This window comes from Loxodonta africana, chromosome 13 (genome assembly GCF_030014295.1).
Source record: "Loxodonta africana isolate mLoxAfr1 chromosome 13, mLoxAfr1.hap2, whole genome shotgun sequence".
Lineage (NCBI taxonomy): Eukaryota > Metazoa > Chordata > Mammalia > Proboscidea > Elephantidae > Loxodonta > Loxodonta africana.
In genome coordinates, this window is record NC_087354.1 from 52,189,806 (window position 1) to 52,208,404 (window position 18,599).

Here is an 18,599-nt window from a genome sequence, read left to right on the forward strand (position 1 = left end):
TAAACCAAAATGCTGATTTGCATTGATTTTATAGATCCTCTCTCAATATGTTTCTTAGACAGGTAAACATCTAATAATAAGGTTTCAGCATTGTTCCAGCAAGCCTCTTTCGGCAGTTGTTTTAACATTTTGAAGGCGTATGTAATATTGTTTTGATTTTTTAAAATAAAATATTGAAGTGATAAAAGTGTGTAAAATTTTTCTTTTTTTTTTAACTTTGTGCCAAGAGAATTCTGGAACGGACCTAAAACTGTTTTGCACTTTTTTATTTGGATGAGAGGATATGGTAACTTTAGTTACTGGGGATGCACAATAAAGGATTGGGGCGGTATTTGGTTGCTTAACCACCAAAGCATCTTCATCTTCAAAAGCATGTTTTCAGGGGTATATCTGTTCTGTATTTCTTAGTAGAAGTGATGCATGAGCAAAACAAAGAAAAAAGAAATTATTTAGAAAAAAATTTCTCCTCTACACGTGGTCCCTGACTTGCAACATATTTAAGTTATGACAAACTGTGCTTACAACCATCTTTTTTTTTTTTGGTGCATTTTATTGTTAGTAATATGTACTACATACAATGTTAAAGTATATCTGTAAGTTTATATATAATGTTTCCAACACCCAAAGATAAGTAAAAATTGGATTTATAAAGATACTGATAATAAAAGGCAATAGTAATGAAAACTAAAAAAAAAAAAGAAAAAGAGATTTAATTTACATCAGAATGAACCTATGATGGAGTCAATGGAACGGAATCTCATCGTAAATCGAGGACTACCTGGCTTAGATTGTTGTTGACTTAGCAATAACTTTCTCCCAAGGAATTTTCTGTCCCAGATGAGCAAAATACATTGTATTTCTTTGTAGCATTGAGCCTAGGTAGAATGGGAGAAATTTTCAATAGTCTGGATATTTGTTTTTTCTTACCTTGTTAACAACTACGCAAAATCTTATGTTTTGCAGGTTGCCATGGCTCTGTAGAGAAAAGTTCCTCTGGGAGAATAACGTTAGGTGAGCAGGCAGCTGCCCTAGCGAACCCTCACGACCGGGTGGTGGCTTTAAGGAGAGTGACCGCTGCTGCTCAGGTTCTTCTGGCCAGAACCATGGTCATGAGAGCACTGTCTCTTCTCTCAGTCAGGTGAGTCTCGGCAAGCAGTGCTGAGCTAGTGTCTAGCGTGTCTTCTACGAGAGTCTGGGATTGCTTAGGAGGACAGAGTGGAAGTTTTAGAAACTTGAGTATGTCCTATTGCATGAAAGAAGGCAGACATAGTCATCATTATCATTCATCATTCATTTATTCAGTTAGTACTCAGCTCTTTTTAGGTAGAAAGTAATGCCATTAAAGTAATAGAGTAAACTGCACATGTTTTATTTTGTGATGTGAAATGGAAAACGAAGGCTGTTGACCCGTTTGATGTAGGGCAAACATAAAGGGTAAAATGTATTTTTCTGTAGAGTTAACTAGCTGTTTGGCTGAATCAAGCTGAAAATCCTAACACAGGGATTCTTGCTGTGTTCACACTGTGGCATGTAATGTAAAAATGGAAAGGGAGCCAGGACAGACCAAAAGACATCCATTTAAGAAGTGGTTAAGCAGTGGTGTTTAACAGCCAATCAGCAAAGACAGGAGGACCCTGAGGGAGAGAATCAGAATGAAAGTTACGTAAGATTGTGTGGTATTGGTTCAAGGAGAGACAAATAGACCAAATAATCCAGAAACTGACCCACATATATACAGACACTTGATTTATGACAGCAGTTTACACGCAGAGCAATGGGGAAGGGATGATCTTTTCAGTAATGGGGGCTGGGTCAGATGGTTATCCATATGTTGTTGTTGTTAGATGCTGTCAACGTGGTTCCGACTCATAGTGACCCTATGTACAACAGAACAAAACGCTGCCTAGTCCTGCGCCATGCACACAATCGTTGTTACGCTTGAGCCCATTGTTGCAGCAACTGTGTCAACTCATTGAGGGTCTTCCTCTTTTTCGCTGACCCTCTAGTTTACCAAGCATGATGTCCTTTTCCAGGGACTGATCCCTCCTGACAACATGTCCTAAGTACGTAAGATGCAGTCTCTCCATCCTTGCCTCTAAGGTTGTACTTCTGGTTGTACTTCTAAGACAGATTTGTTCCTTCTTTTGGCAGTCCATGCTATATTCAATATTCTTCGCCAATACCACAATTCAAAGGCGTCAGCTTTTCTTCGGTCTTCCTTATTCATTGTCCAGCTTTCACTTGCATATGATGCGATTGGAAATACCGTGGCTTGGGTCAGGTGCACCTTAGTCTTCAAGGTGACACCTTTGCTCTTCAACACTTTGAAGAGGTCCTTTGCAGCAGATTTACCCAATGCAATGCGTCTTTTGATTTCTTGACTGCTGCTTCCATGGCTGTTGATTGTGGATCCAAGTAAAATGAAGTCCTTGACAACTTAAATCTTTTCTCCATTATCCGTATAGGAGGAAAAAAAAGAATCTTGGTCCCACCTTCACACTATATGAAACAAATAATTCCAAGTGGGTTCTTGACCTTGGGATAGGCAGAGATTTTTTAAGTCACAAAAGACATCCACCATAAAGAAAAAGATTGATAGACTGGACTACCTTAAACAACTTTTGTTCAGCAAAAGTCACCATTAAGAAAGTAAAAAAGGCAAGCTGCAGAGTGGACGAGGATATTAGCAATGCATATAACCAACAGAATATGTAAACATTTCGTATAAATCTGTAAGAAAAAGACAGACAACCCAAAAGAAGAGTGGGCAGGATACATTAAGAAGTGCTCCACAAAAGTGGGTCCTCAAATGGCCAATAAACGTGAAAAGACGGTCACTCTCATTAGTCTTCAGAGAAGTGGATATCAAAACCACAATGAGAAACTAGTGTCCATCCACCAGAATGGCTAAAGTTAAAAAGATTGGACCAAAAAAAAGAAGAAGAGAGCATGAGGAGGTGGAACAGCTGGAGCAGTGCTGGTGAGAAGATGGTACAGCTGCTTGGAAAACCCTTTGGTCGTTCGCCCACTCCTCACTTACCCACATGGTCAGGTGCCAAAGACTGGGTCGTTAATGCCAAAATCAGCATTATGTGAAAAGGGAGGGTTTTTAAATTTTTTTTTCTGTTTTCAGACCATCCAGTTGTCTGATTTTTTTCTATTTAGAAAATATGATTGTAGAAATGTAACAGCTAAGATTTGCTGATGTGCTCATCACTCTAAGTTCGGTTATGGATTATTTCTCTGCGGAATAGGAGGCTTGGAGGAGACTAAGCTGGATATTGCCTCAGCTTAACCGCTTCACCTTTTTCCTATGCTGGGTCAGAGCTTCCTCAAGGAGCCATCTCCAGGGCTCCATTCCCACCCCTGCAAGCCCTGTGTTCATGATTCCAGAGCCGCCTCTGCCCTCTAGGTCTGGCGAGCCACTGAGGCTCTAAGCCTTCCCTCGAGGATGCTGGGAGCCTGGTCATGCACCCGGCCCCACTAAGTCATTGAGGCTTCAGGCCCAGTTTAGCTCACTTTGGGATGTCATTAAACTCACACACATTTCTTCCAAACACCCTTGCCATGCCTCTTTTCTTTCTTCCTTTCTCACCACCTCACAGCAACTTTTAGCTGCAGAGCCTCAGGCTGAATAGGAGCTAGGAACCCAGAACAGGTGCCCACTGGCTTGGTGCTGACTGCAGGTCTGCCAGGAGGCTGTGGCCATGGAGGAGGCAAGCCCCAGCAACAGCTGAACGTGGCACCCCTGCCTGCAGGAGGGAGCGGAGAGTGCAGCCAGCACAACCCAGCTTCCCAGAGGCCACCCAGAGACCCTCCTTGAGGGAGAGGACGCACTGCAGCTGTTGCCGCCATGCCTGCCACCTTGTTAATGTGCAAAAGAGTCACATAGTAGATTTTTTATTGTTGTCGTAAATGGGAAGTGCCAGATGAGATAGTCGATAAGTGAGGAGTATGTGTATTGTAGTGAAAGATGAATAGAAGTTACATAATTGATACAGCAGAGATGTAAAAGTGTAATGTCTAACCATGCTTGAGAAGGACAAGGAAAGCATTCAAAAGAGAGTGACTTCCAGTCAATATGTGAGGAGTAGGTGTACCGCCTACAGCTGGCCGTGAACATACTATAACCCAGCGGTCTGCTCCAGGCGTGTATCCAACAGAAATGCTTGCGTATGTACACGAAAAGACACATGCAAGGGTGTTGATGGCTATACTGTTTGTAATAACCCCAAACTGGAAACCACTGGATTGTCATCTGTAGAATGGATAAATCAATTGTGGTAGGTTTCATTTATATGTCAGTGGAAATGAATAAATTACCGATATAATTCAACAGTGAGGCATTGGTGGTTAGCAGTAGGATTCTCGCGTTCCACGCGGGAGACCTTAGTTCAATTCCCAGCCAGTGCGCCTCCTACATAGCCACTACCCTTGTCTCAGCGGTGGATTGCTTGTTGTTACGACGCTGAACAGGTTTCAGCAGAGCTTCCAGACTAGGACAGACTAGAAGAAAGGCCTGGCAATCTGCTTCCAAAAATGAGCCAGTGAAAACCGTATAGATCACAACAGTCTGATCCACAGCCGATCACGGGGATGGCACAGGACTGGGCAGCCTTTCATTCTGTTGTGTGTGGGGTCACCATGAGTCAAGAGCCACCTTGACAGCAACTAACAAGAACATGATACAAACACATGGATGAATCTTACAGGCATGTTTGATTGAAAGAAGCCAGAAACAAAAGAGTACATACTTCGTTACTCCATTTATATAAAATTCAAAAATAGGCAAAACTCATTTATGGCTAGAGATCAGGATAATGGTTACTTTTGGGGCATAGTGACTGAGAGGGGGCCAAGGTAGGCTTCTAGGAGCTGGTAATGTTCTGTTTCTTGATCTGGGGGTGGTCACACAGATTTCTTCAGTTGGGGAAAATTGACAATTGATGAACATTTCTGTATATGATACTTTGATAATTCAGTTACACTTTAAGTATAGATCATTATTAAAATCCAAAAAGAGGCTTAGGTATCACAGCTTCCAGCTTGCATAATTTTTTTGGCATTTTTTATAGGACACATGTGGCTAGTGATAGTGTGTGGCTTGCCTTTTATCCTGGTTGCTTTTGCTATGGATGATATGTGAGAATCCAGATGTTCTCTTCAGAAATCTGTTTTCTTTATCTATATAAAATGTCTTCCTTTCCTGACAGTGGCTCCAGTTGCAGCCTGGCTGCTGGTCTTGAGTCTCTGGGGCTAACAGATATCCGAACGCTGGTTCGATTAATGTGCCTGGCTGCAGCAGGGAGAGCTGGCCTCTCTACCAGTCCCTCTGCCATGGCTAGCACCTCAGAGCGCTCCCGAGGCGGGCACAGCAAGGCCAACAAGCCCATCTCTTGCCTGGCCTACCTGAGCACAGCCGTGGGATGTCTAGCATCCAACACCCCTAGTGCTGCAAAACTGCTGGTGCAGTTGTGTACACAGGTAAGCTCGTTTTGGTGCTTTTTCTGGGGCATTGCTGATTTCCGGCTGATTCTTGAAGAGCCTTTTGAAGTGAAATGTTCTTCTTTTGTTCCAAAATTGTATGTAAAAATTAAACCTGTTTGTTCCGATTGCCTCTTCAGAACTTGATTTCTGCTGCAACAGGTGTAAATCTAACCACGGTTGATGATCCAATTCAACGGAAGTTTCTTCCCAGCTTTCTCCGGGGAATTGCCGAAGAGAACAAGCTTGTAACCTCCCCAAACTTTGTTGTAACTCAGGCCCTTGTGGCATTACTAGCTGATAAAGGGGCCAAACTGAGACCTAACTATGATAAGTCAGAAGTTGAAAAGAAAGGTAGGTTTCATATTATTTAAATACACAGCTTTCTAATCAACTTGATTCATGCTTAAAAAATGATGTTTTTGCATTATTATATGTGATGAATTGCATGACATGTAAACTTCTTAAGTTTAGATTGTGAAAGAAGTGCACGGATACATTTTCTTTGTGCCTGGAAACAAATACTAGAAAATGTACTAAGTTAGTCTTGTTATGGATTATGGTTTGAGTCACCGTAGATAATAATCTTGGCAGATTTCCTTAATAACTTTTAGATAAACTAAGTGTCATTTTTCTCATTGTCTTAAGATAATAACACTTTGAAGGGGCTGCTTCATCACTACTGCCAGCTTTCCTCTTTGTCAGGACCATTTGGCATGGGGAGGTGGGCTTTTGGATCCATCAGCCTTGACTGGCTTCCAAGATCACCTTTGAGCAGCAAAAGCCAAACTTAAGGGCATTTCTTAAGGGCGCGCTGCCTCTGTCTGGGCCTCACAATGAGTTCTGCTGCATTCCCGATTTACTGTGACCTTAGAGCGGGGACTTGATTGCTGTGTATAAGATGTACATTTGTAATTGATCAGATTTATTATAGAATCTATTATAGCATTTGTTGTGAGATGAATGCTTTATACCTTGTATGCATGCATTAGTGAATGACTGCTTGTAAAAGTGCTAATTCTTAAAAGATGGGTTAACCCATTTTTGTTTGTTCACTACCACCAGCTCTCACCCGGGCATCATTTCATTGTTTTGTTTAAGCAGGTTTAATTGCCCAATTGTATGCCCATCCTTCCTATGATCCTTGTGCTGTAGGCCCTCTGGAGCTGGCTAATGCCCTGGCAGCCTGCTGCCTGTCCTCAAGGCTGTCCTCACAGCACAGGCAATGGGCTGCTCAACAGCTCGTGCGCACTCTTGCCGCACAGGACCGCGACAACCAAACTACTCCACAAACGCTTGCTGATATGGGAGGAGATCTCAGAAAATGCTCCTTTATCAAGCTGGAGGCTCATCAGAACAGAGTATGTATTCTGACCCCGATGTATGTTCACTACCTTGTGTGAGATAAAATGGTGACTTTCTGTCTTTCTGTCTGTCTGTAAGTTACCAAGATTTGCTGGCAACAACCAATTCTCCTTTCTCTGTATGCTGGCTTAACAAAATAGTATACCAAAACCAAACCAAATCCAGTGCCGTTGAGTCAACTCTGACTCATAGTGACCCTATAGGACAGAGTAGAACTGCCCCATAGAGTTTCCAAGGAGCGCCTGGCAGATTCGAACTGCCGACCCTTTGGTTAGCACCCGTAGCACTTAACCACTACGCCGCTAGGGTTTCCTACATAATAGTATACAAATGGGAAAGTGAGAGGGAAGGTAAGAAGACCACAGGAGTAGCCTCACAAAAGATGAAGGCTTATACACTCTAGAGCAAAAGAAACTAGACTCATTATTTTAATCTGGGCCCATAAGCAGCGACGGGGGCAGTTTAGGACATGAAGACTAACCTTTATTACTTAAATGATATTAAAATCACTTCTTAGTCTCTGTTGTTTACTTTATAGAACAAATAAATATATTAAAGTATTTTAACATATTTACCTTAGCCTGTTAAGATTCTAACAGGTCTCAGTTAAAAAAAGTGCTTGGCCCTAGTACTTTAAAGCAGTACTTCAAATAGATATATATTGATCAGCCATTTAGAAAAGAATGAGGCCATGCGTACTGCAGGACCCTCAATGAGATGGACTGACACAGTGGCCACAACAATGGGCTCAACCATGGCAATGATTGTGAGGATGGCATAGGACCAGACAGTGTTTGTTTCTGTTGTACCTAGGTTCAACAGACTTGATGGCACCTAACAACAACAACATGGATGCTTTTCTTTTACAGTTCCATAGTAGATTTTTCTTTTCCAATTTGATAGAATTTTGGGGTCTGATTTAATTATTTGGATCAAAACTTGTTTAAATATTGCTAGACACATCTTTTCAACTTTTCTAGGTAATGACATGTGTTTGGTGTAATAAAAAAGGTCTCTTAGCTACCAGCGGCAATGATGGCACCATCCGGGTGTGGAATGTCACCAAGAAGCAATATTCCCTGCAACAGACCTGTGTGTTCAACAGATTGTGAGTGCTAACATTAGCTGTCTCATGTAACATCTAAAATCAGAGAATCCTAAATATGCCTCTTCTTTGTTGTGTTAATGTAATTGAATTGTCACTAACATTTTTTAAAAAGTTTTTCTTTTAGAAGAGACTTACTGTATCTCCAGTGTGTATTTTTTAGGATATGATTATTCAGTATATTGTATTATTTAGAATATTGTATTATGATTATTCAGTGTGTATTATTCGGAATTAAGTCAAGGTTTACTAGCAAATAAACGTTCAGTCATATAGCACAACAGGCTAATTTTCCTTCGGTCTTGAAGGACTGTTTAGGAATTAAAGTAATTATATTGTTTTGTGTCATAATGTAGCATCCTTTATAGTCTTATAGTCAGCTGTAGGTAATAATTTTCTGAGGACTTCCTAGAGATTAAGTGAACAGGAGTCAATAGGCTTGAGACATAACCATGTGTAACCTGTATGAAATCAGAATGCCTTTGTTGACGAGGTATATATTACATTAAATGATAAACAGTCAGATTGTCACATTTTTTTACATTATGATAAATGTGATTGTCAAATACTGCTAGCCAAGCTTTTGAAGTGAGAGACTGCTATTATGTACTCTAAGTCCATCTGAAACTCCTATTTTAAGGTTTGAGGTTAGTTTACTTTTGGATGATGGGGATTAGAATTTCATACATATCTTTTATATTCTAGGGAAGGGGATGCTGAGGAAAGCCTGGGGTCACCCAGTGATCCAAGTTTCTCACCTGTTTCTTGGAGTATCAGTGGCAAATATCTAGCTGGGGCTTTGGAAAAGATGGTGAATATCTGGCAAGTTAATGGTAAGAGTCAAATACTCTCAAACTGTCAAAGGTACTTTTAAAACTGCTGTTTACTGGGCCTTTCTTTTGCCCTTCTGCATACAAACAATGACTTCTCTCACCTTGAAATTCATAAGCTATTCAGCAAATGTGAAAATCCAAGCACAGTATGGTTTAGGTTAGAGAGGAAGTGCTCATATCCTAATTTTTCTGTCCAGGAATTTAAACTAACCTGATAGTTGTAAGCTAAAAATTATTTTCACTTACTACTAAGTGTTCCGATTAGAGTCTGAGGAGAAGTAGTGGTCACTGAATTTTAAGCTATGTAATCTTCTGAATTACTTTAATATTTCTGTTTATTTTGTTTCTTTCACAAGTATAAACCCTTGTCAATTTTTATTAACTTTTCTGGAAAGCAAAAAATCATTGTTGTTATCTTGGGCTTATTAGTACTTTTGCTCATTTTTACATATTTAAGTAATAGCTAGCCTTAACTGTAGGTGAATTTCTTATGTTAATTTGGCTTTCGGTAATTATTAGGAAAGGACTTAAATGTTAGGCATTTGTACACTGAGTTTTTTCCTTTATTCTCTTCTCTATAAAGCTGTCATTTTTGCCTTGATAGTTACAGAAAAGCCTATTAATTTGGCAGTCACATATATAAATGAAGGATCCAGAGTGCTCAGTCTTATCAGTAGGCTATTATGAAATTGGGAATGGCTTTGAGTGTCTATTGGAATTAAGTAATATTTATTTTTGTTCATATTATTGTTTTTAAGAATTAAGTAAAAACTAGTTAAGCTTTTCCCTCTCTTTAGGAGGAAAAGGATTAGTAGATATTCAGCCTCATTGGGTGTCTGCCTTGGCGTGGCCAGAAGAGGGTCCAGCTGCAGCCTGGTCAGGAGAGTCCCCAGAATTACTGCTGGTGGGACGAATGGATGGATCTCTAGGACTGATTGAAGTTGTTGACGTGTCCACCATGCACCGTCGAGAATTGGAGCATTGCTATCGAAAGGATGGTAAGTGACTGGACTTATGTCTAGTTGAGAAAGTTCCCACCTGGCACTTGATTTTTAAAATCCTGAGTGAATATTACTTTTGGCTTTGTTTTCTAGATGGTCCATTGTTATTTCATTTTAATTACTTATTAAGTTGAAAGATATTTCTCTCCAAAGCCCCACCACTCATCACTGCTAAAATGAGATCTAATAGTGTTATAACACATTGGTCATTCATCTTTATGTAAGTGATTCAGCATTTATAGTAGGCTCCAAGTCTCCCTCGAAAGTTAGGAGTGCTGAAGAGAAGGACGATGATAATTATTGGTAGAGATGAGATTATTAACAAATGTGTAAAATTGGGGAAGTGGCAGGGAGGAGGTGGAATATCTGGTCTGGCAAGAGATAGCAAGTCGTAAGCCTACATTCATTCATTTTCTCACTGTTCCCTTTGGATGGGTAAACATCTTACATAGTTTTTATTTTTTGGCGGGAGTGGGGTAATTTGAAGGTCCCTACTTACGTGGTACTTACTCTATTAATAGAATAAAACAGGTTGTTTTTTTTTTAGTTTTTTTTTGATAGGTAATACTTTCATATGGTTCAAAAATAAAAAAGTTTAAAGATATACAGTGAAAAGTCTATCTGTATTCACTCAGTTCCCACCCTACTCTACCCCCACGATAAATACTGTTGTTTCTCTTGTAGCTTTCCAGTGTTGTATGTACTAAAAGAAGCAAACGTGAATATAGATCTTTAGAATAGAACATTTTTGATAGAACATGGGAACACATTGAGTAAAAAGTAGAGACTATTAAACAAGCAGGAGGGACAGCTGATTTTCTTTTTGTGATTATTTCAGTTCTCAGTTTCATGGAAGATTCTTATCCAAAAAGAAGCAACCTGGTACAATGACTTAAAATCAGTAAGAGAATTAGATCTCATCTCTCATTTTCAATCACCACCCAAAAAGAATGAAAGATAAAAATGAGACAGTCCTTCACACTAATGAAAAACACTTTAAAAGTAGGTCACATGAGTTCAGCAGTGCCTCAAAAAGTTAACCACATAATTCCCATCCTCCTCCTCCTCCTTCTCCAGTTGCCTTAGAGTTGACTCTGACTCATGGCGACCCCATGTGTGTCAGAGTAGAACTGTGCTCCATAGGGCTTTCAGTGGCTGATTTTTCAGAAGTAGATTGCCAGACCTTTCTTAGGAGCAGCAATTCCACTCCTAGGTATATACTCAGAAAATTGTAAGCAGGAGTGCAGTGTTCGTTGCAGCATTATTCATAATAGTCAAAAGGAGGAGACATCCTCGGTGTCCATCAGCAGATGAAAGATGAACAATATGCGGTACATACATACAATGGAATGTTATTTGGCCATAAAGAGAAACGAAGTTCTGATACATGCTACAGCATAGACAAACCTTGGAAACCTTATGCTGAATGAAATAAGTCAGTCACAAAAGGACGAATATTATGTGATCCCACTTACGCAAAAGATCTAGACTAGGCAAGTGTGTAGAAACCAAATGAGTCAGAATCAACTCCATGGCTACAGAGTGTTTTTGGTTTATCAGGGGCGGGGGGTAGGGAAAAGGGGGAGTCATTGCTTAGGGGCACTGAGTTTCTGTTAAGGGTGGTGGAAAAATTTAGAAACAGTAGTGATGGCTGCACAACACGATGAATTAATGTCACTGAATTGCATGTGTAAAAAACACTGAAAGGCGATGTTTTGTTATATGTATATTTTTACCACAATTAAAAAAAAAAAAGATTGCACAGATCCCTGCTGTGAGCCTACATTTTGTCTAAATGTGTTAAAGAGATGTTTGGAAACTTGGTTTCAGTGGTTGCAGTAGCATGTATTTCTTTCAAAGCCTCTGTCTTTTAATTTCTACAGTGACAAATAGTCTCTCTTCTTTTTCTTGAATCATGTTAGTCTCTGTAACTTGCATTGCTTGGTTCAGTGAAGACAGACCATTTGCAGTGGGATATTTTGATGGAAAATTGTTGCTGGGAACCAAGGAGCCACTTGAGAAAGGAGGCATTGTTCTCATTGACGCACATAAGGTAGAGCGACTTCGCCAGAGGGCGGTTTTTCCTTCTTTTTACTATCGTGTTAGCAACTAGTGAAAAACTAGTATTACTTAATACTGGTTTCTTTTAAAAATTTTGCCGTAAACGGCGGTTGCCAATTTAGATGGTTACAGGGCCGTCTGGACGGGTCACATAAATGCAGGAAGCCTGGTGTTGAAAGGTGGAGGAGCACAGCCATGACAGCTGTCTGAGCACAGTCATGACAGCTGTCTGAACACAGAACAGGCCCTAGGGCCTCGGAACTGTTTGCTGTTCTAGCGTGAGGGGTGCTTTAGCTTACTTGGTTTTTAGTTTCTTCTTTATTTTGTAACAATTGCCAGTCAATAAAAATAACACTTAATAAAATACATAAATGCTAATGAAAGGTAAATATAACCTATCTGAATCAGAAGTTCATAATTTAGTCATTCAGCTAATATTTATTCAGCTTTGCCTGCAGCAAATGTATATATAATGCAGCATATAGTGCAGACTGTGTTAAAGGGCAAGTTGGTCTCTGATGAGGAGCGATATGACAGTATCTGTGATTTGCTCGAAATGTCGGTTTCAAAATAATTGAGTGATAGAAGTGTGGGTCATAAATGATTAAATTTAACACATTTATTTGTTAAAGGCACTGTGAAGAAAGCATTATTCTGATTTTTTTCTCCCCCCTACTATTTGAAGGATACTCTTGTTAGTATGAAGTGGGACCCGACGGGTCATATTCTTCTGACATGTGCCAAAGAAGAAAATGTGAAACTCTGGGGGCCTATTTCAGGATGCTGGCGCTGTCTGCATTCACTCAGCCATCCGGCCATTGTAAATGGCATCGCTTGGTGCAGCCTTCCAGGGAAGGGATCCAAGTTGCAGTTACTGATGGCTACGTATGTTGTCAATTTGTGTGTATGTGTGGGTGTGTCTTGATTTTTCTATTAGAACAAATTGTTAAACTTGCATTAAATGTGACTCTTCAGAGGTCTTAAACAGTTTATTGCCATTTCCTGTTCTTATAATGTGTAATACCTTAAGACCAACTCGGAGAAAAAAAGAGCAACTTTCTGGTGCGAAACTTGATAGTAGCCTCTTTATCCAGGAGGGATGTTGTTACAGTGGTGGTCTCAGCTGTATTTCCTGTAGAAGAGTATAGCGTATCTACAGCATATACATTCTAAAAATCATTTCATACTACTCTCAGGTATTAATTGTTTGCTATTTGAAAATATTTTTGCTTGCTTCGATATATTAACATGTTTTGGCTTTGCGTGATTAATTTTTTTCTTCTTTTTAAGTGGCTGTCAGAGCGGCTTAGTGTGTGTTTGGCGTATTCCACAAGATATTACACAAACTAGTGTGACTAGTTCAGAAGGATGGTGGGACCAGGAGTCAAATTGCCAGGTAAGTATTCCAGTGTTTTTGAAAGACCTGAAACCACATAAGCGTGTGTTATGGTAATTCTACCTTGATTACTAAGATAATCACTCCTGTGTCCTGAAAGATCCATTAGGGAAATGTGAATATTTGTCATACTTGAGAGCTCTCTGAATGAACTTGATTTTGTTTATAAGTCAGAGACACTATAATTGCTTGTTAATGTGAAATATTCAGTAAATAGTGATTGATGATTATTATGATGGTAATGGATATAATCAGCACAATAGACCAGTCAGTCCTAAGTTCCATCTTTGGTACAGTGAAACAGGAACACTGTGGGAACATTCCTTGTCCAAAGTATCTCTTACTGATACCAGAAATTCTACCTATGATGAATGATTCATTTATCTTAAACAAGGGTTGCAAATTCAGATGCTTTCAGGGCCATCAAGGCAAGTAAATGCATGAAGCCAGGAGCTGGAAGGTGTGGGGAGGGTCAACAAAAACAGAAGCATACATGCTTCATACAAAGGGCACAGCTGCCACAGAGTTGGGTGTCACCCTCTAGATATGACAGCCTCTTGTTACCAGATTATCTAATTGTTTATAAAAGCCAGAAATCCACTATTTTAAGTAAAATCTCTCAATAGTAAACATTGGCAACTGACTTAAAATTCTTTAAAACACTGAGTGACAAATCAGATGACATCTCGGAGCTACCAGTTTGCAACCTGGGCTGCTCTGCCTTTTGTCCATGATACAGATCCCCCTGGCAGAAAAACACTCTAAGTTGTCTTTGGGTAAATGAGTAGGTCTGGTATGGTGCTCTGTTGTAACTAGAAGGAAGAGGGAGACAAAGAGCAGGGCAAAGGGAGGAGGGAGGGGTAGACAGCATGCTAATGAGAGGACTACTCATTGAAGTGGAGGTGGGGCACTGAGATAAGTCTGGTTTCCTTCTTACTTGTGAGTGGAAGTAGCCCTCTGGACAGGCCTTACCTATCCCACTCTAAAACCTGCAAACGTGTAGATTAGATACCATGTGACAAACAGAATCATCGGCCAACAAAAAGAGGAACCCATTTGTAGAGTCAGCATATGCAATTCACAAATATTAGGAGCTAAGAACAAAAATTACACAAAGCTAAAATTTATTAAAACACTGGTTAAAAAGTGAAAGTCAGAATTTACCTGTTTCAGAGAGATAACTGAAACTTAGAAATGTGGTCATTTCTGCCAATTTGAAGGTAGGAAGCTAGCTTAGGAGCGTATCAAAAAAGAGAAAACTCAACTTGAGCAAAGGAGAACAAGACTGGTATTTTATTATTTGTTCAGTCAAGCTAACCCTTCTGAGGGAAGTTGTCCTTTCCCCCCAATGTTACCATCAATGAAATGCAAAGTTCTGAAGATTGAGATCCTTAGACAGTGAAATAGGAAAGAATTTCAAGATGCAAAAGAATGAAATACAAAATTCCCAAGAATGAATTATAACTCTCCAGCCTATTTTATGAATTTTGCTTTAATTTCAATATATGTTTTAAAATGAAAATGAATTGCAGGATGGCTACAGGAAATCTGTAGGAGCCAAGTGTGTTTACCAGCTGCGTGGACACATCACCCCCGTGCGGACCGTGGCCTTTAGTTCTGATGGGCTCGCCCTGGTGTCCGGTGGGCTCGGTGGGCTCATGAACATTTGGTCTTTAAGGGTAAGAGTGTAGATTTTATTTTCATGCTAAGCGATTTTTTTTTTTTTTTTACATTAACTTAAATGTATATGATAAATATTACCCCAACCAATCCCAGGAATATTTTATGTAATAATATCTTGAATACTGAAGAAGCTCCTTTCAGAATCCTCTGCCCTTTGTAAGTTTTCTTATTGGTGATAAATATTTTTAAAGTTGTCTTGGCCCTAGGAAATTGAGTAGAAGGCACACAATTGGACATTGCTCAATTTAGCTAAAATGTAGATTTTAGATTTTTTTTAAAGTATAAATTTAAAATGCAAATGATGACTAAGGTTAAGTAACAAGCACTGATAAATACATCTCATTTTAGGATGGCTCTGTCTTGCAAACTGTTGTGATAGGCTCTGGAGCTATTCAGACCACAGTATGGATTCCAGAAGTTGGGGTAGCTGCTTGCTCAAATAGATCAAAGGTAATATTGCAGTTGTATCAAATCACAGGGTATAAGCTTGTAAGAAACCTTAGAAATCACTTTCTCCTCACTTTACAGAGGAGAAAACAGATCCAGAGGAATTATTACTCACCCAAAATACAGGTCTTACAATTTATAATCTAGTACTTTTTTCTACTATACCCAAGACTTTTGTGAAAATGCATAATTGTTGAGTGATTTCATCTCCATTGAAAGTTACAAAGTGGATTTTGACTTTTCACCATGATTTTTGAGATAGCGCTTAACTGTCTCAAAAGAATTTTTCCTGAAAAGAAGGACCATCCCAAAGATATCTAGCCCTAGTATAAAAGATATATTTTGACTTCCAAATGTAATATTCTGGTAAAAAATGAGTCCTCTGCTGTGAGGTGATTCCCTGTTTCTGCATTATCCCCTGCAGTATTTTTTGTGCCCTGCAAGATCAGAGCCAACGTGCTACTTTGGTTTACATTTTATGCAGCTTAATGATATTTATGTGGATAAAAAAAAAAAAATTTTTTTTTTAAATGATATTAAATAGAGCTGTAAACCTGCATGAATAGTCCTACTGGGAGTAAAAAATAGCATCAGGTCTTAGCTAGTCGTGGCCTGTGTAGGGTAAACCACGGAACGCTGTCTCATTTGCAGATGAGTCCCCAGGAGACAGAGTGCTCTTCCTCTCCTATCCCTGTGGTCGTCTCAATTTTTTGAAATATCCTAGTACCTTGTCCTGCAAGCTTTATGAAATAGTAAATAATTGACATTGTCTCTTTAAAAAGAATCAGCTAGCCCAGGTAGTTCACAAATTTTATGGCAATTTCTTATTCTTTCATTTTTACTGAGACAAAATTTAGTATGTTTTTAAGTTCCATAGACATTAAAAATATAGCGTAAAACTAAATCAAACCCATTGCTGTCGAGTCAATTCCAACTCATAATGACCCTATAGGACGGAGTAGAACTACCCCATACAGTTTCCAAGGAGCACCTGGTGGATCCGAACTGCTGACCTTTGGTTAGCAGCCAAGCTCTTAACCACTGTACCACCAGGGGTCCTAAAAAATATAACAGGATGTCAAAAAAGCGGAAGTGTTTAATGCAGTTACTGGAAGGAGTTTCTCAGATATGTGTGACAATAAGAATTATTTATCTCTTTATTTTAATAAGTATATCATGTGGCATGACTTATTTTTAACCAGGATGTGTTGGTCGTGAATTGTACGGCAGAATGGGCTGCTGCCAATCATGTCTTAGCAACCTGCAGGACAGCACTGAAACAGCAGGGTATTCTGGGATTAAACATGGCTCCCTGCATGAGAGCATTTCTGGAGCGGCTACCCATGATGCTTCAGGAGCAGTATGCCTATGAGAAGGTAACTCATTACACTCACACCTGGAGATCCACGGGTGCCTGGTGCTTTGGGATCTGAATCCTAGCTTTGAATTTATCCCTTAAAAGCCTAAGGTTTGAGGAAAAATAGTGGGGCTGTTTGGGCAGACTCAAAGGAAGACAAGTCATACCTAAAACAGTTGTTCAGTAATTCTAAGCATACTCTTACTTTATTTTAATGAAAGTAAAAATAAGAAATAAATCCCAACTTTGTATAATGTTTATTTCATTCTTTTTGAGTTATTTATTCACTCCAAAACTTCTTAAAATTCTTGTGCCTCAAATGTCATCTTCCTTTTTCTGACCCATGTATCTATTTCTGTGTGGCTTTGCCATTCCAAGATTGAGAGTGGGGTGGATGTACATAGCAGAGTGAATATCCTCTCCACTCTCCAGGTGAATCCTTCTGGAACTTTAGTAGAAGAGCTCAGGGTGAACCGGTCAGTCATCGTCAACCATTGCGCTCAAGTCAATTCTGACTCCTGACAACCCCGTGTGTTACAGAGTAGGACTGCTCCATAGGGTTTTCTTTACAGAAGTAGATTGCCAGGTCTTTCTTCTGTGGCACCACTGGGTGGGTTTGAACCCCACAGACCTTTAGGTTAGCAGCCAATCTGGAATGAGGAGTTATGGAATTTGGACCTCATCTGAGTACCTGTTGGCCAGGCAGTCATCCTAAAGCAGCCTGTCTTCCAGCCCTCAGTATTCACAGTGTGCTGTCCCTGAGCAGAGCACTTTGGTTTGGGTTTTTGCCAAGCCACATGAATATAATCAGCAGTTAATTTTCACGGACCCATTTGCCCAGCTTTTCTTTCCTGAATCAGTCTCTCTGAGTTGCTTTCCAACCACTAGGGAGCGCCATGGAAGAAGGAAGAATTTTCGTTTTGGGAAAGGAGGAAATCTGAAAATGTGGTTTAGTTGCTATTTGTCTCTTTTCTTTTTTTTTTTTTTTTTGTTAATGGGGAAAAAAAGAACCTGTAATGAAAATACACTAAATGCATGTGATATCCTGATTGGGTCCTAGAAAGAGGTGACATTAGTGGGAAAAGTGGGAAAGTCTGAATAAAGGCTGTAGTTTAGTTAATATTATAGTACTAATGTTAAGTTCTTAGTTTTGATGAATGTGCCATGGTTATGTAACATGTCAACATTAGAGAAAGGAGGGTGGAGGGTATACAGGAAATCTCTGTACTAGCTCCACAACTCTGTAAATCAAAAATTATTTCAAAATAAAATGATTTTAGGAAGTGAACTTAAAAGCTACTATTGTGGGCTTTCAGAATACAGGGGGTTAACTTAGCGTATTTGGCACAGACCCTTTAACACTGTGTCCCTGCACTTTCTCTTAGCCTCACGTGGTTTGTGGCGACCAGCTTGTTCACAGCCCCTACATGCAGTGTCTGGCGTCCCTCGCTGTCGGGCTTCACCTGGATCAGCTCTTGTGTAACCCCCCAGTCCCACCACACCACCGGAGCTGCCTCCCTGACCCCACTTCCTGGAATCCCAACGAGTGGGCCTGGTTAGAATGTTTCTCAACCACCATAAAAGCCGCTGAAGCCCTGACCAATGGAGCACAGTTTCCAGAATCTTTTACCGTTCCTGATCTAGAGCCTGTTCCAGAAGATGAACTGGTATTCCTAATGGTAAATGTAATATGAGCCGCTCCTGTTTGCATTGACATGGGCATTCAGCATAGAACAGACCCCCTATAAGTATTTGCTAACTTGAATCATTAGAAGCATACCTTTGGACAAACTAGAAAATACTTTTAGTTTCAGATAATCACTTTCAAGCTGACAGGCAGCCTCTGTGATGGCAGGGATTGATCATC

The 18,599-nt window shown here is 39.8% G+C and overlaps 1 protein-coding gene across 13 annotated transcripts in view; it reads left to right on the forward strand.

Moving 5' to 3' along the window:
• HERC1 (HECT and RLD domain containing E3 ubiquitin protein ligase family member 1) overlaps nucleotides 1-18,599 on the forward strand; it is a 197,025-nt gene that overhangs the window by 155,824 nt on the left and 22,602 nt on the right. For 11 of the 13 annotated variants that reach the window (XR_010317426.1, XR_010317425.1, XM_064267422.1 and 8 more), the window contains 14 exons: nucleotides 964-1,138; nucleotides 5,214-5,484; nucleotides 5,625-5,838; nucleotides 6,589-6,845; nucleotides 7,830-7,957; nucleotides 8,660-8,787; nucleotides 9,585-9,785; nucleotides 11,711-11,841; nucleotides 12,535-12,734; nucleotides 13,140-13,245; nucleotides 14,778-14,924; nucleotides 15,277-15,378; nucleotides 16,578-16,751; nucleotides 18,118-18,411. Coding sequence is in view for 11 of the 13 variants with exons in the window: in XM_064267422.1 (XP_064123492.1) it covers nucleotides 964-1,138; nucleotides 5,214-5,484; nucleotides 5,625-5,838; nucleotides 6,589-6,845; nucleotides 7,830-7,957; nucleotides 8,660-8,787; nucleotides 9,585-9,785; nucleotides 11,711-11,841; nucleotides 12,535-12,734; nucleotides 13,140-13,245; nucleotides 14,778-14,924; nucleotides 15,277-15,378; nucleotides 16,578-16,751; nucleotides 18,118-18,411 (2,528 nt within the window). In the remaining 2 variants the exon portion in view is untranslated. The remainder of the gene's footprint in view (nucleotides 1-963; nucleotides 1,139-5,213; nucleotides 5,485-5,624; nucleotides 5,839-6,588; nucleotides 6,846-7,829; nucleotides 7,958-8,659; nucleotides 8,788-9,584; nucleotides 9,786-11,710; nucleotides 11,842-12,534; nucleotides 12,735-13,139; nucleotides 13,246-14,777; nucleotides 14,925-15,276; nucleotides 15,379-16,577; nucleotides 16,752-18,117; nucleotides 18,412-18,599) is intronic. The other 2 variants (XM_064267429.1, XM_064267430.1) reach the window with 1 other exon arrangement.